This window comes from Moschus berezovskii, chromosome 9 (assembly GCF_049115385.1).
Source record: "Moschus berezovskii isolate FMDL1 chromosome 9, NW_MosBer_1.0, whole genome shotgun sequence".
NCBI lineage: Eukaryota > Metazoa > Chordata > Mammalia > Artiodactyla > Moschidae > Moschus > Moschus berezovskii.
Genome location: NC_142468.1, coordinates 49,554,830 through 49,578,807, shown reverse-complemented (window position 1 = coordinate 49,578,807; position 23,978 = coordinate 49,554,830). Strand labels below are relative to the sequence as shown.

General features: G+C 40.2%; 1 protein-coding gene across 4 annotated transcripts in view; it reads left to right on the top strand.

The window, feature by feature from the left end:
• NEDD4 (NEDD4 E3 ubiquitin protein ligase) overlaps window positions 1–23,517 on the top strand; it is a 152,474-nt gene extending 128,957 nt beyond the window's left edge. For all 4 annotated transcript variants that reach the window (XM_055435588.2, XM_055435587.2, XM_055435586.2 and 1 more), the window contains 9 exons: window positions 9,663–9,733; window positions 11,187–11,282; window positions 11,633–11,706; window positions 11,974–12,034; window positions 15,895–15,954; window positions 16,040–16,147; window positions 16,899–16,995; window positions 19,907–19,979; window positions 20,534–23,517. In XM_055435588.2, coding sequence (XP_055291563.1) covers window positions 9,663–9,733; window positions 11,187–11,282; window positions 11,633–11,706; window positions 11,974–12,034; window positions 15,895–15,954; window positions 16,040–16,147; window positions 16,899–16,995; window positions 19,907–19,979; window positions 20,534–20,636 — 743 coding nt within the window. In that variant the 3' untranslated portion in view covers window positions 20,637–23,517. The remainder of the gene's footprint in view (window positions 1–9,662; window positions 9,734–11,186; window positions 11,283–11,632; window positions 11,707–11,973; window positions 12,035–15,894; window positions 15,955–16,039; window positions 16,148–16,898; window positions 16,996–19,906; window positions 19,980–20,533) is intronic.
• The last annotated feature ends 461 nt before the right edge of the window (window positions 23,518–23,978 follow it).

Sequence of the window (23,978 nt, the reverse complement as noted above, 5' to 3'; positions counted from 1 at the left end):
CAGTTGCTCAGTCGTGTCTGACTCTTTGCGACCCCATGAATCACAGCACACCAGGCCTCCCTGTCCATCACCAACTCCGGGAGTACACTCAAACTCATGTCCATCAAGTCGGTGATGCCATCCAGCCAGCTCATTCTCTGTCGTCCCCTTCTCCTCCCGCCCCCAATCCCTCCCAGCATCAGAGTCTTTTCCAGTGACTCAACTCATCGCATGAGGTGGCCAAAGTATTGGAGTTTCAGCTTTAGCATCAGTCCTTCCAGTGAACACCCAGGATTGATCTCCTTTAGAATGGACTGGTTGGATCTCCTTGCAGTCCAAGGGACTCTCAAGAGTCTTCTCAAGCACCACAGTTCAAAAGCATCAATTCTTTGGCAATCAGCCTTCTTCACAGTCCAATTCTCACATCCATACATGACCACGGGATAAACCATTGCCTTGACTAGATGGACCTTGGTTGGCAAAGTAATGTCTCTGCTTTTTAATATGCTATCTAGGTTGGTCATAACTTTCCTTCCAAGGAGTAAGCGTCTTTTAATTTCATGGCTGCAATCAGCATCCACAGTGATTTTGGAGCCCCAAAAAATAAAGCCTGATACTGTTTCCACTGTTTCCCCATCTATTTCCCATGAAGTGATGGGACCAGATGCCATGATCTTCGTTTTCTGAATGTTGAGCTTCAAGCCAACCTTTTCACTCTCCTCTTTCACTTTCATCAAGAGACCTTTGCGTTCCTCTTCACTTTCTGCCATAAGGTTGGTGTCATCTGCATATCTTAGGTTCTTGATATTTCTCCCGGCAATCTTGATTCCAGCTTGTGCTTCTTCCAGCCCAGCATTCCTCATGATGTACTCTGCAGAGAAGTTAAATAAGCAGGGTGACAATATACAACCTTGATGTACTCCTTTTCCTGTTTGGAACCAGTCTGTTGGTCCATGTCCAGTTCTAACTGTTGTTTCCTGACCTGCATACAGGTTTCTCAAGAGGCAGGTCAGGTGGTCTGGGATTCCCATCTCTTTCAGAATGTTCCACAGTTTATTGTGGTCCACACAGTCAAAGGCCTTGGCATAGTCAATGAAGCAGAAATAGATGTTTTCCTGGAACTCTCTTGCTTTCTCCATGATCCAGCGGATGTTGGCAATTTGATCTCTGGTGCCTCTGCCTTTTCTAAAACCTGCTTGAACATCTGGAAGTTCATGGTTCACATATTGCTGAAGCCTGGCTTGGAGAATTTTCAGCATGACTTTACTCACGTGTGAGATGAGTGCAATTGTGCAGTAGTTGGAGCATTCTTTGGCATTGCCTTTCTTTGGGATTGGGATGAAGACTGACCTTTTCCAGTCCTGTGGCCACTGCTGAGTTTTCCAAATTTGCTGGCATATTGAGTGCAGCACTTTCACAGCATCATCTTTCAGGATTTGAAATAGCTCAACTGGAATTCCATCACCTCCACTAGCTTTGTTTGTAGTGATGCTCTCTAAGGCCCACTTGACTTCACATTCCAAGTTGTCTGGTTCCAGGTGAGTGATCACACCATCATGATTATCTTCATCATGAAGATCTTTTTTGTACAATTCTTCTGTGTATTCTTGCCACCTCTTCTTAATATCTTCTGCTTCTGTTAGGTCCATACCATTTCTGTCCTTTATGGAGCCCATCTTTGCATGAAATGTTCCCTTGATATCTCTAATTTTCTTGAAAAGATCTCTTGTTTTTCCTATTCTGTTGTTTTCCTCTATTTCTTTGCATTGATCGCTGAGGAAGGCTTTCTTATCTCTGCTTGCTATTCTTTGGAACTCTGCATTCAGATGCTTATATCTTTCCTTTTCTCCTTTGCTTTTTGCGTCTCTTCTTTTCACAGCTATTTGTAAGGCTTCCTCAGACAGCCATTTTGCTTTTTTGCATTTCTTTTCCATGGGGATGGTCTTGGTCCCTGTCTCCTTTACAATGTCATGAACCTCCATCCAGAGTTCATCAGGCACTCTATCTATCTGATCTAGCCCCTTAAATCTATTTCTTACTTCCACTGTATAATCATAAGGGATTTGATTTAGGTCATATCTGAATGGTCTAGTGGTTTTCCCTACTTTCTTCAATTTAAGTTTGAATTTGGCAATAAGGAGTTCATGATCTGAGCCACAGTCAGCTCCTGGTCTTGTTTTTGCTAACTGTATAGAGCTTCTCCATCTTTGGCTGCAAAGAATATAATCAATCTGATTTCGGTGTTGACCATCTGGTGATGTCCATGTGTAGAGTCTTCTCTTGTGTTGTTGGAAGAGGGTGTCTGCTATGACCAGTGCGTTCTCTTGGCAAAACTCTATTAGCCTTTGCCCTGCTTCATTTCGTGCTCCAAGGCCAAATTTGCCTGTTACTCCAGGTGTTTCTTGACTTCCATAGGTGCGTGGATTTATCTCTGGGCTTTCTATTTTGTTACATTGATCTAAGTTTCTGTCTTTGTGCAAGTACCATACTGTCTTGATGACTGTGGCTTTGTAGTAGAGACTGAAGTCAGGCAGGTTGATTCCTCCAGTTCCATTCTTCTTTCTCAAGATTGCTTTGGCTATTTGAGGTTTTTTGTATTTCCATACAAATTGTGGAATTATTTTTTCTAGTTCTCGGAAAATTCCGTTGGCAGCTTGATAGGGATTGCACTGAATCTATAGATAGCTTTGGATAGTACACTCATTTTCACTATATTGATTCTTCCGATCCATGAACATGGTATATTTCTCCATCAATTTGTGTCATCTTTGATTTTGTTCATCAGTGTTTTATAGTTTTCTATATATAGCTCTTTTGTATCTTTAGGTAGATTTATTCCTAAGTATTTTATTCTTTTCATTGCAATGACGAATGGAATTGTTTCCTTAATTTCTCTGTTTTCTCATTGTTAGTGTATAGGAATGCAAGGGATTTCTGTGTGTTAATTTTATATCCTGCCACTTTACTATATTCATTGATTAGCTCTAGTAATTTTCCGGTGGAGTCTTTAGGGTTTTCTATGTAGAGGATCATGTCATCTACACACAGTGAGAGTTTTACTTCTTCTTTTCCAATCTAGATTCCTTTTATTTCTTTTTCTTCCCTGATTGCTGTGGCTAAAACTTCCAAAACTATGTTGAATAGTAGTGGTGAGAGTGGGCACCCTTGTCTTGTTCCTGACTTTAGGGGAAATGCTTTCAATTTTTCACCATTGAGGATAATGTTTGCTGTGGGTTTATTATATATGGCTTTTATTATATTGAGGAATGTCCCTTCTATTCCCGCCTTCTGGAGGGTTTTTATCATAAATGGATGTTGAATTTTGTCAAAGGCTTTCTCTGCATCTATTGAGTTAATCATACGGTTTTTATCTTTCAATTTGTTAATGTGGTGTATCACATTGATTGATTTCTGAATATTGAAGAATCCTTGTATCCCGGGGATAAAGCCCACTTTTTTAATATGTTGTTGGATTCTGATTGCTAGAGTTTTGTTAAGGATTTTTGCATCTTTGTTCATCAGTGATATTGGCCTGTAGTTTTCCTTTTTTGTGGCATCTTTGTCTGGTTTTGGTTTTAGGGTGATAGTGGCCTCATCGAGTGAGTTTGGAAGTTTACCTTCCTCTGCAATTTTCTGGAAGAGTTTGAATAGGATAGCTGTTAGATCTTCTCTAAATTTTTGGTAGAATTCAGCTGTGAAGCCATCTGGTCCTGGACTTTTGTTTGTTGGAAGATTTCTGATTAGTTTTTATTTCCGTGCTTATGATGGGTCTATTAAGAGTTTCTATTTCTTCCTGATTCCGTTTTGAAAAGTTATACTTTTCTAAGAATTTGTCCATTTCTTCCAAGTTGTACATTTTATTGGCATATAGTTGCTGATAGTAGTCTCTTATGATCCTTTGTATTTCTGTGTTGTCTGTTGTGATTTCTCCAATTCCATTTCTAATTTTGTTGATTTGATTCTTCTCCCTTTTTTTCTTGATGAGTCTGGCTAATGGTTTGTCTATTTTATTTATCTTCTCAAAGAACCAGCTTTTAGCTTTTTTGATTTTGGCTATGTCTCTTTTGTTTCTTTTTCATTTATTTCTGCCCTAATTTTTATGATTTCTTTCCTTCTCCTAACCCCAGGGTGCTTCATTTCTTCTTTTTCTAGTTGCTTTAGGTGTAGAGTTAGGTTATTTATTTGATTTCTCTCCTGTTTCTTGAGGTAGGCTTGTATTGCTATAAACCTTCCCCTGAGCACTGCTTTTACTGAATCCCATAGGCTTTGGGTTGTTGTGTTTTCATTTTCATTTGTTTCTATGCATATTTTTATTTCTTCTGTGATTTGTTGGTTATTCAGAAGTGTGTTGTTTAGCCTCCATATGTTTGTATTTTTAATAGTTTTTTTCCTGTAGTTGACATCTAATCTTACCACATTGTGGTCAGAAAAGATGCTTGAGATGATTTCAATTTTTTTGAATTTACTAAGGCTAGATTTATGGCCCAGGATGTGATCTATCCTGGAGAAGGTTATATGTACTCTTGAGAAACAGGTGAAATTCATTGTTTTAGGGTAAAATGTCCTATAGATATCAATTAGGTCTAACTGGTCCATTGTATCTTTTAAACTTTGTGTTTCCTTGCTAATTTTCTGTTTAGCTGATCTATCCATAGGTGTGAGTGGGTTATTAAAGTCTCCCACTATTATGGTATTACTGTTTATTTCCCCTTTCATACTTGTTAGCATGTGCCTTACATATTGTGGTGCTCCTATGTTGGGTGCATATATATTTATAATTGTTATATCTTCGTCTTGGATTGATCCTTTGATCATTATGTAGTGTCTTTGTCTCTTTTCACGGCCTTTATTTCAAAGTCTATTTTATCTGATGTGAGTATTGTTGCTGCTGCTGCTGCTGTTAAGTCGCTTCAGTCATGTCCAACTCTGTGTGACCCCATAGATGGCAGCCAACCAGGCTCCACCGTCCCTGGGATTCTCCAGGCAAGAACACTGGAGTGGGTTGCCATTTCCTTCTCCAGTGTGTGAAAGTGAAGTCACTCAGTCGTGTCCGACTAGTAGCGACCCCATGGACTGCAGCCCACCAGGCTCCTTTGTCCATGCGATTTTCTAGGCATGCTACTCTTGCTTTATTTTGGTCTCCATTTGCATGAAATATCTTTTTCCAGCCCTTCACTTTCAGTCTATATGTGTCCCTAGGTTTGAGGTGGGTCTCTTGTAGACAGCATATATAGGGGTCTTGTTTTTGTATCCATTCTGCCCTTCTTTGTCTTTTGGTTGGGGCATTCAGCCCATTTACATTTAAGTATGGTCGTGTTGCCATTTACTTTGTTGTTTTGGGTTTGAGTTTATAAACCTTTTCTGTGTTTCCTGTTTAGAAAAGATCCTTTAGCATTTGTTGAAGAGCTGGTTTGGTGATGCTGAATTCTCTGAGCTTTTGGTTGTCTGTAAAGCTTTTGATTTCTCCTTTATATGTGACTGAGATCCTTGCAAGGTACAGTAATCTGGGTTGTAGGTTTTTCTCTTTCATCACTTTAAGTATGTCCTGCCATTCCCTTCTGGCTTGAAGAATTTCTATTGAAGATCAGCTGTTATCCTTTTGGGGATCCCCTTGTGAGTTATTTGTTGTTTTTCCCTTGCTGCTTTTAATATTTGTTCTTTGTGTTTGATCTTCGTTAATTTGATTGATATGTGTCTTAGAGTGTTTCGCCTTGGGTTTATCCTGTTTGGGACTCTCTGGGTTTCTTGGACTTGGGTGGCTATTTTCTTCCCCATTTTAGGGAAGTTTTCAACTATTATCTCCTCAACTTTGTCTAATGGCGTTTCTTTTTGTCTTTTTCTTCTGAGACTTCTATGATTCGAATGTTGGGGTGTTTGACATTGTCCCAGAGGTCTCTGAGGTTGTCCTCATTTCTTTTACTTCTTTTTTCCTCTCTGCTTCATTTATTTCCACCATTGTATCTTCCACTTCACTTAGCCTATCTTCTGCCTCAGTTATTCTACTGTTGGTTTTCCCTCCAGAGTGCTTTTGATCTCAGTTATTGCATTATTCCTTATTGATTGACTCTTTTTTATTTCTTCTAGGTCCTTGTTAAACTTTTCTTGCATCTTCTCAATCCTTGTCTCCAGACTATTTATCTGTAACTCCATTTTGTTTTCAAGATTTTGGATCTTATTTACTATCATTATTCTGAATTCTTTTTCAGGTAGACTCCCTATTTCCTCCTCTTTTGTTTGGTTTGGTGGGCTTTTATCATGTTACTTTACCTGCTGAATATTTCTCTGCCTTTTCACCTTGTTTAGGTTGCTGTGTTTGGGGTGGCCTTTTTGTATGCTGGAAGTTTGTGGTTCCTCTTTATTGTGGAGGTTCCTCCCTGTGGGTGGGGTTGGATGAGTGGCTTGTCAAGGTTTCCTGGTTAGGGAAGCTTGCATCCGTGTTCTGGTGGGTGGAGCTGGATCTCTTCTCTCTGGAGTTCAATGAAGTATCCAATAGTAAGTTTTGAGGTGTCTATAGGTTTGGTGTGACTTTTGGCTGCCTGTATTTTTGTGCTCAGGGTTATGTCCTTGTGTTGTTGGAGAATTAGCTTGGTATGTCTTGCTCTGAAACTTGTTAACTCTAGGGTGGAGCTTGGTTTCAGTGTAGGTGTGGGGGCTTTTGGATGAGCTCTTGTCGATTAATGTTCCCTGGAGTCAAGAGTTTTCTGGTGTTCTCAAGTTTTGGATTTAAGCCTCCTGCCTCTGGCTTTCAGTCTTATTCTTACAGTAGCCCCAAGACTTCTCCATCTGTATAGCACTGTTGATAAAACATCTAGGTTAATGGTGAAAAGATTCTCCAAAGTGGGGGACACCCAGAAAGTTTCCCAGAGTTACATGGAGAAGAGAAGAGGGAGGAGGGAGATAGAGGTGACCAGGAAGAGAAGAGGGGGAGTCAAAAGGGGAGAGAGCAAGCTAGCCAGTAATCACTTCCCTACGTGCTCGCCACAGTCTGGAACACTCAGAGAGGTTCATGGAGTTACACAGAGAAGAGAAGAGGGAGGAAGGAGACAGAGGTGACCAGGAGGAGGTGGGGGAGTCAAAAGGAGAGAGACGGATCTAACCAGTAATCAGTTCCCTAAGTGTTCTTCACAGCCTGGAGCACCCACAGAGATTCACAGAGTTGAGAAGAGAAGGGGGAGGGAGGAGATAGAGGTGACCTGGGGGAGAAAAAGGACTGTCAAAAGTGGAGCAAGCAATCAAGCCAGTAATCACACTCCTGAGTAAAAATGGGTACTGATGATTGGATTCTTAAAGGCACAGAATTGATAACAAATACCAGAAAGCAAAGATTAAAAATCAAGAGTAGAGGTTAGACTCTCAAAAATACAATATTAAAGAAAAAAACAAAAAACAAAAACAAAAAAAATCGCAAAAGTTATAAATATATACATATGAAATGTGCTTTAAAAATAGGGTGTTTCATTTGCAAGATGATAGTAGGTTTTAAAAATGAAAATTAAAGAAATAATAAGGAACTTAAAAATTTTTAAATGATAATAGTAAAATATATCTAGGAATTTCTCTGGAGCTGTTGAGGGCAGTGTGGGGTCAGTTCAGTTTCAGATAGTTCCTTGTTTCAGCTTATACTTCTTTCCAGGGTCTATGCTGCTGCTGCTAAGTCACTTCAGTCGTGTCCAACTCTGTGCGACCCCACAGATGGCAGCCCACCAGGCTCCCCTGTCCCTGGGATTCTCCAGACAAGAACACTGGAGTGGGTTGCCATTTCCTTCTCAATGCATGAAAGTGAAAAGTGAAAGTGAAGTCACTCAGTCGTGTCCAACTCTTTATGACCCCATGGACTGCAGCCTACCAGGCTCCTGTATCCATGGGATTTTCCAGTCAAGAGTACTGGAGTGGGTTTCCATTGCCTTCTCCCCCCGTGTCCATAGGAACCTTCCAATGTAGCCAGTGCTAACTACAGGGTTTTAATCTGTTGCGCCTGTCACTTCCAAACTGGTTCCCTCTTCTTTGTTTATTTTGGCTTCCTCTGTTTGCAAGTCTCTTCAGTATGTAACTTCTGCCCTAATACAAGGGGGTGAAAGTGGTCATTTATTTAGGCTCGCTTGTTCAGTTGTACTGCGGGGAGGGAGGAACACTGCAAACAAACATCACTGGCATGTGTGGGGAGTGCTCGCAGTGTCTGGGCCACACTGGGTTTGCCCACACTCACAGCATGTGTGCTTTCCTGGTCTACATTGCTCAGGCTCCAGGTTGCTCTGCAGGGGAACTGTCTAAGGCGGCCCTAGGTTGCGTGCACTTTCTAGGTCTAAGCTGCTCAGGTTCAGGTTCCCGGGTACTCCACAAAGGCACCGACTCGGTTGGGCCTGTGTTTTGTGCCCTTCCCAGGTCTGAGCAGCTCAGGTGACCAGGTGCTTGGCAAGTGCACACTCCCCAGGTGGGGCAGTGCGTCTTATCACCTTCTCCATCCCAGCCGCTCAGTTTCCTGGGTGCCCAGTGGGAGTGCCATCTCAGGTGTGCCCTGTGTCTCCTCTGGGGAGCTGATCTCTGGCTGTGACCCTCCTGGCGGATGTCAACCACCAGGATCCCAGGAAGACTTGGTGAGCAACTGGGAGCCTGCTTGCAGTTTGGTAAAGGATGCCATCTCTGGGGCTGAGTTTGCCTCTTGCCTTCTGGCTCTGGCTGTCGCCTGCCTGCCTCTCTGCCTCCAGCAGAGGATGGGCCAATCCACTGTTGGCTAGCTCTCCTCTGGTATTTGCTCAGACCTCTGTTCTGTAAGCAGACCTGGCAGTGCCTTAGGTTAGAGCTTTTTGTAGGAAAGTTCTCTCTCTCTCTCTACTCTTTTTCCACTCTCTGGCTGTCCCACAGTTTGGATTGCTATCTCACATTAGGGTTCTCAGATTGCCCTTAGGGCATTCAGGCGCAGTCCTTACCCTAAGCAATGCAGCCCGCGCCTCCCTGTTCAGCCCCCGCTTGCTGGTGGTGGACACCAGCGTCTGGGCTACTTCTCTCCTGGGAGTTGCAGTTAGGCGTGTAATCTGTGGGTTTTATTTATTTATTTTTTTCCTCCCGGTTATGTTGCCCTCTGAGATTCCAAAACTCCCCACAGACCCGCTGGTGAGAGGGTTTCCTGGTGTTTGAAAACTTCTCTTTTACGACTCCCTCCCCGGGATGCGTCTGCATCCCTAACTCTTTTGTCTCTCTTTTTATCTTTTGTCCTACCTCCTTTCAAAGACAATGAGCTGCCTTTCTGGGTGCCCGGTGTCTTCTGCCAGCATCCAGAAGTTGTTTTGTGGTATTTGCTCAGCATTCAAATGACCTTTTGATGAATTTGTGGGGGAGAAAGTGGTTTCCCTGTCCTATTCCTCTGCCATCTTAGTATTGCCCACTGGTAGTGTATATGTTTTAATGCTACTCTCTCAATTCATCCCACCCTCTCCTTCCCCCACTGTGTCTGCAAGTCTGTTCTCTATGTCTGCGTCTCTATTCCTGCCTTGCAAATAAGTTCATCAGTACCATTTTTATAGATTATATGTATAGATTTATATGTATTAATATACAATATTTGTTTTTCTCTTTCTAATTTACTTTACTCAGATGGTTAGTATTAAGCCTAAAACTTTTTGGTATGTAATTATCTGATTTCTTTTACTTGGTAATCATTTTAAATATATTTGATTTTTTGCAAGGTTTTTTCATCCGCCCATTTTATAAGATGATGCTGCACAAGCCAATAACACTTCATGATATGGAATCAGTGGTATGTCTTTTTCACTTATCATATAAAGTATAATTTAACAGGCAACTGAATATTTTAGAGACTTACTTTTTAATGATTAAATCAACAGATGTTCCAAATATAAATGAACATTTCCCCCAACATTTTATTTTAAAAAATTTACTAACATATAATAGAGTTGAAAAAGTTTTACAGTGGATATGTGTATATCTACCACCCAGATTCCACAATTGGCTTTTTATTCATACTTACTTCATGACATATCTATCCACATATTTGCTCCCTATCCATCAATCCATCTTATTTCTTTGCTGCATTTCAAAGAAAGTTTCAGGTATGAGTAAATTTCTCCCTAAATAATTCAGCATGCTATATACAATAATTTTATGTGTCTCTTGTGTCAGTATTTGAATTGTGATCATTTGTGATGAATGACGTGTTTTCAAACTGGCAGTCCAAACAAAGTTTTGAAATTAGGCTATTACAGAGAAACAGAAACCCAAGAATTACATCCTTGACTATACCCTTATAACCCATGCTGAATAGCATCATACAACGTGTAGAACACATGGATTCCAAGAGCTCTTCCATGGTACCCTTTCTTATGACATATTATCAGTATGAACATTGTGTGCATGCATGCTTAGTTGCTTCGTGTCTGCCTCTTTGCGACCCTATGAACTCTAGCCCTCCAGGCTCCTCTGTCCATGGGGTTCTCCAGGCAAGAATACTGGAGTAGGCTACTATGCCCTCCTCCAGGGGATCTTCCCAACCCAGGGATTGAACCTGCATCTCTTTTGTCTCCTGCATTGGCAGGTGGGTTCCTTACCATTAGTGCCACGTGGGAAGCCCATGAACAGTATAGTTCTTTATAAATAATAACACTGAATAGTTATTGGAGTTAGAAAATTAAGGTTCTGTATTTAATTTGAGGTTTTTCTTCAATTTAGGGCCAAGTATAAATAGCAGTCTCCTCAGAGTTACTTAAGCATTTCAAACAGTCTCATTGGCCATATGGACAGGTTCTGAGAGCCCCTGAGTATCATGGAAGTTAGGACTCAGAACTGACCCTTTAACTGGATAATAAAAATCTGTACCTCCACGGCTTCCAAACAGAAATAGACTTCTAAACTTTTAAGCAGCACCGTGCTATTGATAAATGCTTTTATTTGGCCACACCCTGTGACATGCTGGATCTTAGTTCCCCAACCAGGTATGGAACTCGCACCCCCCTGCAGTGGAGGTATGGCATCCTAACCACTGGACTGCCAGGGAAGTCCCAATATCTGTATTTATACTCATGTACTTACTATTCATCTCTTTTTGTAACGTGTGTGTGTGTGTGTGTATAAAAGGGATCCATCTGACCTTTTCATCTATTGTCCAGTTATTCAGATCTTCGGCTACTTTCTTTGCAGATTCAGGTATCTTTTTTCTGTACACAAATTTTAAATGTGCAATTTATCCCATCTAGGATAGTGAGTATTACAATTCATTAAGATGGATTCTTGAAAATGATCCAACAGAATTGGACCTCAGGTTTGTCATAGATGAAGAACTTTTTGGACAGGTTTGTAAATTTTGATTTATTTAAATGGTACATAAATTGTGAAGCTTTAGAACTTAAGTTTAATAACTTAAGCAAAATTTTATGAATTTAGACGTTAATGCATGTACTCAACACATTTCTGCATTCTATTTTAAAATTTATTTTCCTGTAACAAAAGCTGCCTCTCAGAAAAAATTTCTGCTTCTTTGACTTTTGACTCATTCCATATATATTTTAGTAAAAATAATATTTCAAGTTTCCTTAGCTTTTGAGTGGATTTAATTTAAAACACCAGGCTTCTTGTATAGCTGTAATACGTATACTTTATTTTTTCACTAAAATAACACACAAGGTATCATGCTTAATTTCAGACACATCAACATGAGTTGAAAAATGGTGGATCAGAAATAGTTGTCACCAATAAGAACAAAAAGGAATATATTTAGTAAGTATTTTGTTATACGTTACTATTTTTAGTAAATACTTTATTGGAAATAATTTTATACTTCTTTCTGTGAAGATTCTTTGTATCTTCTTTTTCTTTCTCTAGAGTAAGAGTCTCAATATATAACAATTATATACTTTTACTCACTCATTCCGTTCTTGCCTTGGGCTTAACTAGTCTTTATATTTTGTTTCTAACGAGAATATGTGTACCTTAACATCTTTTCTTATTCCCTGTGAAAAAGATAAAATGTTTCATTTCTTTTAGTCTTGTAATACAATGGCGATTTGTAAACCGAATCCAGAAGCAAATGGCTGCTTTTAAAGAGGTATTCATTTTCTTTTGTTTCCTATCCTATAGTTTCAAAGCACAGTCCATATCATATCAGAGAAAAAAGGGGCCTTATTGTATCAGAGAAAAAAGTAGTATGTGATTTGCTTTTTAAAACCATTTTAAATTATGTTTTCATACTGAAGTAAAGTGTTACTCGCTCAATTGTGTCCAACTCTGCAACTCCATGAACTGTAACCCACCAGGCTCCTCTGTTCGTGGAATTCTCCAGGCAAGAATACTGGAGTGGGTTGCCATTTCCTTCTCCAGGGGATCTTCCCCACCCAGGGATCGAACCCAAGTCTCCTGCATTACAGACAGATTCTTTACTGTCTGAGCCACCAAGGAAGCCCATGTTTTCATACTGAAGTAAAGTGAAAGCCACTCAGTCATGTCCGACTCTTTGCAACCCCATGTACTATACACTCCATGGAATTCTCCATGCCTGAATACTGGAGTGGGTAGCCATTCCCTTCTCCAGGAGATCTTCCCAACCCAGTGATCAAATCCAGGTCTCCCACATTGCAGGTGGACTCTTTACCAGCTGAGCCACCAGGGAAGCCCAAGAATACTGGAGTGGGTAACCTATCCCTTCTCCAGGGGATCTTCCTGATCCAGAAATTGAACTGGGGTCTCCTGCATTGCAGGTGGATTCTTTACCAGCTGAGCTACCAGGGAAGCCCTTGTTTTCATACTAACAGAGTATTAATGAATAGATGTTGAGTTGAAAAGCAATCATTTAAGAAGTTAATGCAATAAACAGTCCTCCATAGCATGGATCCCCCCTCACCTTTTATAGTCCCCTCCCCTCACCTTAAGTAAACATAGGTGAACAAAGGGACAAGAGTCTAAAGGGATGTAGAATATATCAGCAGGCCCCAATCTTTTTGGCCCCAGGGACCAATTTCATGGATCACAATTTTTCTGTGGATCTTGGGATCAGGTGGAGGGATAGTTCACCAGTAATGCAAGTCATGGGGAATAGCAGATGAAGCTTCACTGGCTCGCCCACCCCCACCTCCTGCTGTGTGGCCCAGTTCCCCAGACCAGCACTTATTCATGCCCCAGGGGTTAGGAATCCCTGAAAAGTGAAAGTGTTAGTCATTCATCATGTCCAGCTCTTCTCAACTCCACGAACTATATATAACCTGCCAGGCTTCTCTGTCTATGGAATTCTCCTTGCAAGAATACTGGAGTGAGTAACCATTCCGTTCTCCAGGGTATCTTCCCAACCCAAGGATTGAACCCAGGTCTCCTGCATTTGCTGGCAGATTCTTTACCATCTGGGCCACTAGGGAAGCCCCTGGGAACCCCTGGAACATGCCGTTTATGTCTTTTCCTAAATGGGATCATGCTATACTTGTTGGTTTGTGACTCCCTTTCTTCTCTTGTCAAATACATATTTGAGGTGTTTTGCATATCAAGATATATAGTGACTTTTCTTTGTAGCTGTATTTTATTCATAATGTAAATTCATAAGTCACTTAAAGTTCCAAATTGATGAACATTTAGGCTGTTGCCAGGGCACTCATTTCCTAAACTAATTAAAAGTCTTCTGTTGAATATTTATCACACACTTTTTCATTTATTCGATACTGAGCACTGACCATGTGTCTGGTGCTATGCAAGGCAAAAGAACGTAGGTCCTGTCATCGAGGAGCAGAGAATCTAAGGGTGAAATGGACCAGGGAAGCCCACAGCACTAGGTGAGCAGAGAAGAGAGGTAGAAACCAGAGCAGGGAGAAGTGGGGGCAGGGGCATGGGAGGGGTAGAGGGATTGGCCAGCCACAGAGAAGAAGGAAACACAGTTCCAAGCAGAGGGAGTAACACATGTAAAGTCTAATAATGAGACAAACTGGGCACATGTTAGAGAAAATACAAGCAGTTGTACTGGATGAGAGGATGCAAGTGTTACGTGTTCAACTCTTTGTAACCCCATGGACTGTATCCCGCCAAGTTCCTCTGACCATGGAATTCATTAGGCAAGAATACTGGAGTGGGTAGCCATTCCCTTCTCCAGGGGATCTTCCCAACCAAGAACTCCAACCCAGGTCACCTACGATGCAAGCACATTCTTTACCATCTGAGCCAACAGGGATGCAAGAGGCAAAACTAAGTCTGGAGAGATGGGAGGAACCAGATGATGAGGGGCCTATTTGTTTGGTGTTTTATCTGAAGTCCAGTGATGAAGGAAGGTGGCATTAAAGGCTGCTAACAGTAAAATACCAAGTATATTTTGCTCAGATCTTTCTGGAAATGGTATGAATGAATAGTAAGCTGCTGCTGCTGCTGCTAAGTCACTTCAGTCGTGTCCGACTCTGTGTGACCCCATAGACGGAAGCCCACCAGGCTCCCCCGTCCCTGGGATTCTCCAGGCAAGAACACTGGAGTGGGTTGCCATTTCCTTCTCCAATGTGTGAAAGTGAAAAGAGAAAGTGAAGTCGCTCAGTCTGTCCGACCCCTAGCGACCCCATGGACTGCAGCCTACCAGGCTCCTCCATCCATGGGATTTTCCAGGCAAGAGTACTGAAGTGGCTTGCCATTGCCTTCTCCGAATAGTAAGCTAGAAGAGGGCAAGACAAGCAACAGAGGCTAGTCGAGCAAGTGCTGGAATCACCCCAGGGGAAATGATCAGGCAGCGGGACAGAGCTATGCATGCACATGAATGATACTCTGGAAGGGAGGTTTATAGCTCAGGGTGATTAAAAGGATGGAGATCTGGGGACTATCTACTTTCTGTGGAGCTGTGGACTAAACAAGATGGAAAATTCAAAAGAATGGTAAGAATGGTGGCCACACATGGGGATGTGGGAACACCAACATTTAAGGAATGGACAGGAGGAAAAGAGACATCAGAGAAAATCAGCAAAGGCAGAGACATAAGAGGAAAACTGTCAACAGCAGACAGAGTTTCAAGAACAAAGGTATTGTCAACAATATCATAGTATAGAGAAGTCAGATAAGATAGGGAACTAGAAAGTATTCATTAGATGTAGCCACAAAGTTGTCTTTGACTTTCTCCAGGACAGTTTCAGAGAAGCATTGGTGAAGAGGTCAGATTGCAGTGGCTGAGGGAGAGATGAGGGGGAGCAAGTGGATTTGGTAATGTGTAGTAACATTGTCCAGAACGTGGGTGTGAAGAGAAGAAAGAGGGGTTTGTGTTCTTATTTTGTTTTGAAAGTAGATATGGCTTGAACAAATTTAGATTCATCAAGAGTGAGTTAATAGGGACTTCCCTGATGGTCTAGTGGTTAAGACTTTGCCTTCCAGTGCAGGGGGTGCAGGTTCCATCCTTGGCTGGGGAACTAAGATCCCACATACCTTGTGGCCAAAAACACAAAACATAAAACAGAAGCAGTATTGTAACAAATTCAATAAAGACTTGAAAAATGATCCACATCCCCCCCAAAACTCTTAAAAAACGTGAGCTAGTAAAGGTTTGGTGAAGACATCTTTGGGGAAACAAGTGAAGCACAGAGAGGAAGTGGTCCCTCTCTCCGTGGCAATGGGGACAAGACCCTCATGGATGCTGGTGCTAAGCAGGGGTCTATCTGGCAGAACTGCTTTTATTTTTTCTCTCAAATAGAAATTATCTGCTGTAAAGAAAGTGTGACACGGAGAAGAAGGAAGCTTGAAAGGTGTGGGGTGGTTTGAAAATAGCCACTTTGAGGAATCAATGGGAGAACAGACATGTGTACTTTCTTGCTGACGTTGAAATGTCAGTTAAAGAGCCCATGAACCATGTAGTGGTAGGAATCTGTGTGGGTATGGGATTTCTCTAGTCCCACCCAGAAACTGAAGTATGGAATTGTCCACTGACCCCACTAACTAGGGTTTTAAATACATTCTTTCTTCTAGGGATTTTTTGAACTGATACCACAGGATCTCATCAAAATTTTTGATGAAAATGAACTAGAGGTAAGAAATATTGCTTTTATCTTAAAACAGGACTTTTGTATCCCTGATTTTTCTTATCTACATTTTGACATTTCCTCTTACGTAGCTTCTGATGTGTGGCTTGGGAGATGTGGATGTGAATGACTGGAGAGAACACACAAAGTACAAAAATGGCTACAGCATAAATCATCAAGTCATCCAGTGGTTTTGGAAGGTAATAGGAGGCTTCCATTTTCTTACGTTACTTTTTGATAGATTCAATCATATTTACCTATACTAGTGGATCACATATAGATAAGACAAAAAATATATTGGGTGGGCCAAAAAGTTCGCTCGGTTAGGGAATATGTTATTCAATTAAGTTCTTGGTGAAAATGAAAAATATGTTTGTAAATTTTACTTTAAACCGAATGAACTTTTTGGCCAACCCAGTATAGAGCCCGATAAAAATTATTTTTTATTTTGTACTATATACATTTACCTCCATATATACTTATTTGTAGATAAGTAAAATGTAGTAAGTGGCAGTGTTAGCTGAGAGAGATAGGCTCTTGGTTCCTTACTAAAGAAGGGATTCTTCAAGGGAACTTGTAACCTGCAGTGTATTCTCTGGGACTCCTACTTGGCTCCGTGGAATGTGATAGAGAAATGGGTATGCCAGTGAATACAATTTTTAAATAATAATTCCAGTAAATAAAATTTTTAAAAAGTCACATAGTCACATCCAAGAGGAAATTTTGTCACTTTGTTAGGCTATAACCCCATTCTAAACAGTTACCATGAAGCCTTGGAAATGGAGACTCAAGAACTTTGTAAGCCACCATAAACACACCTTGAAGTAAAGGAAACATGCAAATTTCATAAGTGATGATTCAGGCTCTAACTAAACTCTGGTAACATATTTCTCAGGGTAGTTTTAACATTTTTTCCAGCGATGTTCCTAATGCTGCTTTTATTTTATGCAGGCTGTTTTAATGATGGACTCAGAAAAAAGAATACGATTACTTCAGTTTGTCACTGGCACATCCCGTGTGCCTATGAATGGATTTGCTGAACTGTATGGTATGGATTTTCCATAGATCATTAAAAAATGGAGCTGATACCAATTGTCTTTTTTCATGACTGACTAGTCTTCAGTCTTCTTTCATGTATACAAATATTAATTAAAAAGAATTCATAGTTTTAAATGATTACAGTTAGATACACTGCAGAAGATCAAAATATATGTACACCTTCTATTTTGTTGTTGTTGCTTGTTGTTCAGTTGCTGAATCATGTCCAACTCTTTGCAAGCCCATGAACTGCAGCATGCCAGGCTTGCCTGTCCTTCACTGTCTCCCAGAGTTTGCTCAGATTCATATCCATTGAGTTAGTGATGCTATCTAACCTTCTCATCCTCTGCTGCCCTCTTCTCCTTTTTGCCTTCAATCTTTCCCAGCATCAGGATCTTTTCCAGTCAATCAGCTCTTCACATTAGATGGCCAAAGTACTGGAGCTTTAGCATCAAAGTACTTCAGCTTTAGCAGAAGTCCTTCCAATGAGTATGCAGGGTTGATTTCCTTTAGGATTTACTGGTTTGATTCCCTTGCAGTCCAAGGGACTCTCAGTAAGATAGCAAAAGAGAAAACTGAACACAGGAAATGATTCAAGTTACTTTCCAATCTTGAAATTTGATTCCCACACTGCATTCTGTTACAGAAAAACATTGCCATGGTGTGATGGTTTAAGATAGCATATAAAGTTCCACAGGGTGTTAATAAGTGTACAACAAAATACAGAGTGTATCATAGTAGAATACATTTGAGGGAAAGAATGGAATAAACAAAGTTAAATATTGTTTATTGGAATGGCATGTACTTGCTTTTAAAGACATCAAGAAAAACAACTCTTTCAGAGCAGGTATAGCCAAGATCGGAGCCCTTCTATCCCCTCCTTGGCCTGCCTACGTGGTTTCCTTGTTAAACTTAACTGAACATCTGTTTGCAGAACCTGTCAGGCAGCTGCCTCTTCTCTCCCAAGGAGAAGGATGAGACTATAGAGCTGCCACTCAACAACATGCTCATTCCCCACCTGACTGGATTTGTCTTTCCAGTGGTTTCCCCTGACTTACATTCCATTCTTTCCTCCTGCTCTTTAACCAGTTAATAGAGAAAATCAAAGCAGGGCAAGCACCTCCTCCATCTCTAGCTCCACTGCCCTCTTATATGCAGCCCAGACCTACAGTCACCCACAGATGGCATGCATTTTTTGGAATTTGGAGGAGATATTTCACATACTGGCTTCCCTGGTGGCTCAGATGGTAAAGAATCTGCCTATGATGTAGGAGATCCAGCTTCGACCTGTGGTTCAGGAAGATCCTCCGGAGAAGGGAATGGCTATCCACTCCAGTATTCTTGTCTGGGAAATTCCATGGACAGAGGGACCTGGATGGCTACACCTGGCTGGCTACAGTTCTGCTGCTGCTGCTGCTAAGTCGCTTCAGTCGTGTCCGACTCTGTGCGACCCCATAGACGGCAGCCGACCAGGCTCCGCCGTCCCTAGGATTCTCCAGACAAGAACACTGGAGTGGGTTGCCATTTCCTTCTCCAATGTGTGAAAGTGAAGTCGCTCAGTCGTGTCCGACTAGTAGCGACCTCATGGACTGCAGCCCACGGGGCTCCTCTGTCCATGCAATTTTCTAGGCAAGAGAACTGGAGTGGCTTGCCATTGCCTTCTCCGGGCTACAGTTCATGGGGTCACAAAGAGTCAGACACGACTAAGCGACTAACACACTATCTCATACACAGGTGCAGAGTTTTTAGTGTTAGACTATAAATTAAAATTCTTAGTGGATTTACAAAAGAAGTAGAAGTTGCTTCAGAATGTTAATATTACAATACAGTATTATCTAGCCAATAAAAAGTATGTTACAGGGACTTCCCTGGCAGTTCACACTTCCACTGCAGGGGTTTGATCCCTTCCACTCGGGTTTGAGCCCTGTTTGTGGAACTGGGATCCCATATGAAGTGTGGCTTAGCTCCCCAAGAAAGAAGAAGTATGTTACATTTATATTGGTTGATTTAATAGGGAGTTTTTCAAATGGAGTGTTTAGGTGAGAGAATCAAGAGGCAGGAAAATATATATGATTCCATGTTGTGGAAAATACAATCACAAAAGTACTGAAATTTTAACTGTAGATATAATTGTGATGGGTGATGTGTGAACAGCAGCGCTTTTTGAGAAAACAGTAGTATGGAAAATAGTATTTTTAGTACTGCTTCTGACAGTTATACTCTCATACACATATTTGGATATGAGTCTGAGACATAGAGAAAAGTATGGAAGGTGAGTCATCAGGTTGTTAGCATTGATGACCTGGGAGGTTGGAGGACGTTGAGAATTGCAAAAGGAATAATTGAGTAAAACTCAAAGGAAGAAAAAGTTTCTAAGAATGTTCATAATAAGAGAAAAATGTAGCATGTATAAATGATCCCATGCACATAAAATTCTACACGTATGCATATGCAGAGAAAGATTAATGATAGGATGTTTACTTAGATTTAACAGTGGAATTTCAGGTGATCTTTACATCTTTCATTATAGAATCTTACTGCAAAAAAATAAAGCAATAGAGAAAAATAATCAGAAAAAAATTAAAGCTGTTTTCAGTGGGACTCAAAAAAAATGCCTATTTTCTGTGTACCTATGATAGAGGTGGTATATAAAAATACAGGGCTGGGGAACAGCAAAAGTCCCATTAGACATGCCCCCTCAGGTCAGAGTGATACCGTGACCACAGACGAACTGATGGGAGTCCTCATTTCATGGCTGGACAGTAAAGTCATCAGCCCAAGACATCATTATTTCTTTCAAATTTAAAGACACTAGATGAATTATCTGTATGTTTTAAGTTCTGCGTTAGCAAAAGTGAGTTGTGAAATGTTCAGGAGCTCCTATAAAGGCTGAATGAAACCAAAGTAACTTTTCCTTGTAGGCTCAAACGGACCACAGTCATTTACAGTTGAGCAGTGGGGCACATCTGAGAAGCTGCCAAGAGCTCATACCTGGTAAGCAGTTTCTTTGACCCTAGAGAACCAAGTCCTCAGAGAGAGAAGGTCCTCTCACAGTCTAGACACAGAAGGTCTAGTTCCCTCTGTGCTGTGTTGGGGGCAGATAAGGAGGTGGTGGATGGGAGGGAGAGGGTGGAGGGACTAACTCAGGAACAGGTGTTTCTTTACCAGGCAGGCTTGGGCTTTAACTCCAGGTAGCTGAACACTGGAGAAACACATCTGAACTGTTGATGATATGTTGCCTTCATCACATGAATGATAAGCCATTCCACAAAGGGCTAGAACATTCCCTCTTGAAGGTTCAAATGACAGGAACCCAGACATTTGGAGGTTAGGGTGGAGGTGAGAAGTCACCATCAAGAAGTCATGAAGAGAGTCCACATCTTGAGTCCAATCCTAGACCTTCCTTCTCCCTGAGAAGAAAAGGTCTTTTCCTGTTGTTGGAACATTCTGTCACAAATAGCTGCACTGTGAATAGTTTGCCCTGGGAACTTGCTTTGTCACTTTGTTACTCACTGTCCGTCATAACCAGCCTCTCTCTGTTCTTTCAGCTTTAATCGCCTGGACTTGCCACCCTATGAGTCATTTGAAGAATTATGGGATAAACTTCAGATGGCCATTGAGAACACTCAGGGTTTTGATGGCGTTGATTAGATTTTAAGTAACCATTTTATTTTACTGCCACTTTATTTTAAAGCAAAATCTTGACTTAAAATTTTCCAGGGAACTACTAATCCTTGGCCATTGATGCTTCTCAGATATTGGAAAAAATCATGCCAACAAATTAGAAGAAATAGTATGACAGGTTTTCCATTATTTCATTTATTTTAGTAATGTATTGCATTTACATAGTTGTTTTGTTCTATTTTGAGTTCACACCGAAGGATTTAAGTCCTATGTGCCTGAAATCGTGAGTTTTGTCCTTGAATTTACCTCTTTTACAGTATTTGCCAGGCAGTTCTTTCTTAAACTACTGAAATGATAACTGTGAATACCTGTGATAAGTGTCATGTGTGAAAAGTATGATTTTTTTGAGAAGGAGAACTGAAATTGGGGGGGAAAAAACTTCAATACTGAGTACACGACAATATATTCAGTGCTGCCTGCAGCTAGTTACTGTTTTTTAGACCTGCCTGCTGCACATGCAGTAGTAGGTTTTTGGAAAAATCTTGCAAAGTGTGTTACCTATATTTTCAGTCAACTGATTGACTTACGAAAAGCTGTTTACTTCTTCATTTTAAAAGTATTTGGCTTTTGTTAGTACGCGGTTTTACTAAACAAGGTAGTTCCTAGGACATGTGGAGCAAATTCAGATTTGCGAAGGTTGAAAGGTATCAGTGCCTCCCTCTTGCCTGTATATCCTATGGCTCATTGATAGAGCCATTACTCTACTGTTTTCATTTAGTTAAAAGAATTCCTTCTTCAAACTAAAGCTCGACAAAGCAGTATTCCTAAATATGCCTTGAAGAACTAAGTTAAATGTATAATACTTGCCTTTACTAGTCATTCTTTACACTTGCACAATTATGTAGTACTTATATGTTTACAGGGTTTATTATGTTTACAGATTAAGCTAATTTCTGTAGTTGCATTTTTATATTTGTAGTATTTCACTTTAGTAAAAAAAACCAAATAATTTGTTAAAAATTACCAAAGAATAGTTACAGTGCATCATTTGTATTAAATTTATTACCATGTTTCTTATGCTTTTTAAAAAGCTGTTTACTATGAAAATAATGTTTTGCTATAAATCCAAAACTCTTTAGGCAAAATGCTAGAGACAGATTTCTACTTTAGCTAAATAGAAGTACATAAAAATCCTGTGCGTGCATTCAACAAAGGTTTACTGAATGCCTGTGACATGCATAGCTCTGTCTAGGCCAAAGGGTGAGAGTTGTCAGCTTCAAAGAAATCCATCCCCATCCTCAAGGAACTTAGAGATGTGTAAAGAAATTTTGAAACAATCAAAAGTCAGGATGAGCAGAATAAGGCAAAAGGGAAAGTGTTTCGGTGTACCTGCAAAGGTAAAGTGTGCCAAGGCTGTATTTATATATTTTATACCTGTATTGGAATGATTGTATAGAAAAATGCTCTTGAAAAAAGTTAAAGCTATTTCTCAATATGGTATTTTGGTGATTTAGGGATAATTGTAAATATATGTGTTATGAATCTTCTTAAATACACACACACACACACTCCAAGAGGTGTAAAAAGTGTATCCGGCTGTTGGTTACAGTTTGCTGGGGTCGAATACCATGTGTACTTTTCAGCACCTGGTAGGGATCTCATAAGTGACAGAAGCAAAGCCACTTTCCAAACATCACATCAGCAGCCCAGCTTAGAGAAAGTAATTCACAGATCCATGCACCCTTTGTCTTATCTTCTGTGTTAACCAGCATTCAGGGGAAACACCACGCTTTTATCACTTACCAGATGTTTAAAGTGAAGCAACATACTTCACTTCTCTGGGTTCCTGGTTCTTCATCTGTCAAAGGAAAATAACCATGCATGCATGCTCTCAATGTCATGTAAGATTGTTGTCAGTTCCAGAGAGATGCTCTGTAAAGTCTCATACAATCAGAAGGTACTTTGTGCCGGCCATCAGATTTTGTCAAATCAGGTGTGAACACGAACCACACTCCCAAAGAGAAATCTCTTCATTTAAACATGAATTGACTGCTAACAGACAAGGAATGATCATCTCTGGTATTGAATATATACAAATATATGTATACATATTTTTATCTGTATATGGATCTTACCATCAGAATTCATTTTCTCCACATGAGCAAAGTAATGTTAAGATGGGCCAGTGCATTTCGGAATGTTCTCATTATGTAGAACTGAACGTGAAAACTGCTTTTGTTAAAAAAGGATTTTACCACGTGATTGTTTAAATATCACTTCTGTCAAATATGGCAGATATCAGAGCTTGAGAAAATATATAGCTTGCTTTTCATCTGACTCATTCACTTGGATGATTCTGTGACTCAGATAAAAGAGCATGTTAATAAGACCAGACACTCCCACCAGCACCCAGCCACAGACCAGCATCTGCTTCATTTTCCAGGTATGCAGTGATGGTCTGAAAGGAACCTGTATCAAGCAACACAGCCCCTCATCCCAAACAGCAAAGTATCTCAAAACGCATTCTACAGCTGGAAGTAAATAGGGTCATTTTCTTAAAGCAAGGATGTCATATTTTTTTAGAACTTATAAGCACATAATTTTAGCCTATATTTTCTCTGTAATCAAATTTTAATGGACATAAAATTGTATTACAAATGCATTTCATCCTAATTTAAATGGTTTTATTTGTTTTTGTTTTTTATTTATAATCTGAATTTACAGAGAATTATCAAGTCAAACAACTCTTGAATTATAAGCCACTTGACATTGTTTTCTAAAATCTTCTCATATGGGAAAAATATTACCAAGATTAATGTATCAAAATTTATTGCATACTTTAAAATATAAAACCATTTTTAAAAACCTTGATACCATAAATAAAGTTCTATTCTAGCAAAAACAAAAACTGTGACTTATTTTTCAAATAGAACTGTTTCCAAGCCATTATCCTTCATGATAGCTCCTGATACAGTTCTTTGCAGCAACACAAAGAATTCTCTATATAACCTTGAATTTATAGCAGATGATGTAGCATGATTATAAACTCAACCGCAGAGAATCTCCACTTTACAGACAAGTCATGTTCCCAAAATCTGGTTGTTAGTAAACTGTCCAGAAGACAATATAATAGTATACAAATGGACTAGATTTCAGACTTGCTAATCATTCAAGATGGGCACAATAAAGGACAAAAATGGTATGGACCTAACAGAAGTAGAAGATATTAAGAAGCAGTGGCAAGAATACACAGAACTGTACCAAAAAGGTCTTAATGACCCAGATAACCATCATGGTGTGATCACTCACCTTGAGCCAGACATCCTGGTGTGTGAAGTCAGGTGGGCCTTAGGAAGCATTACTACGAAC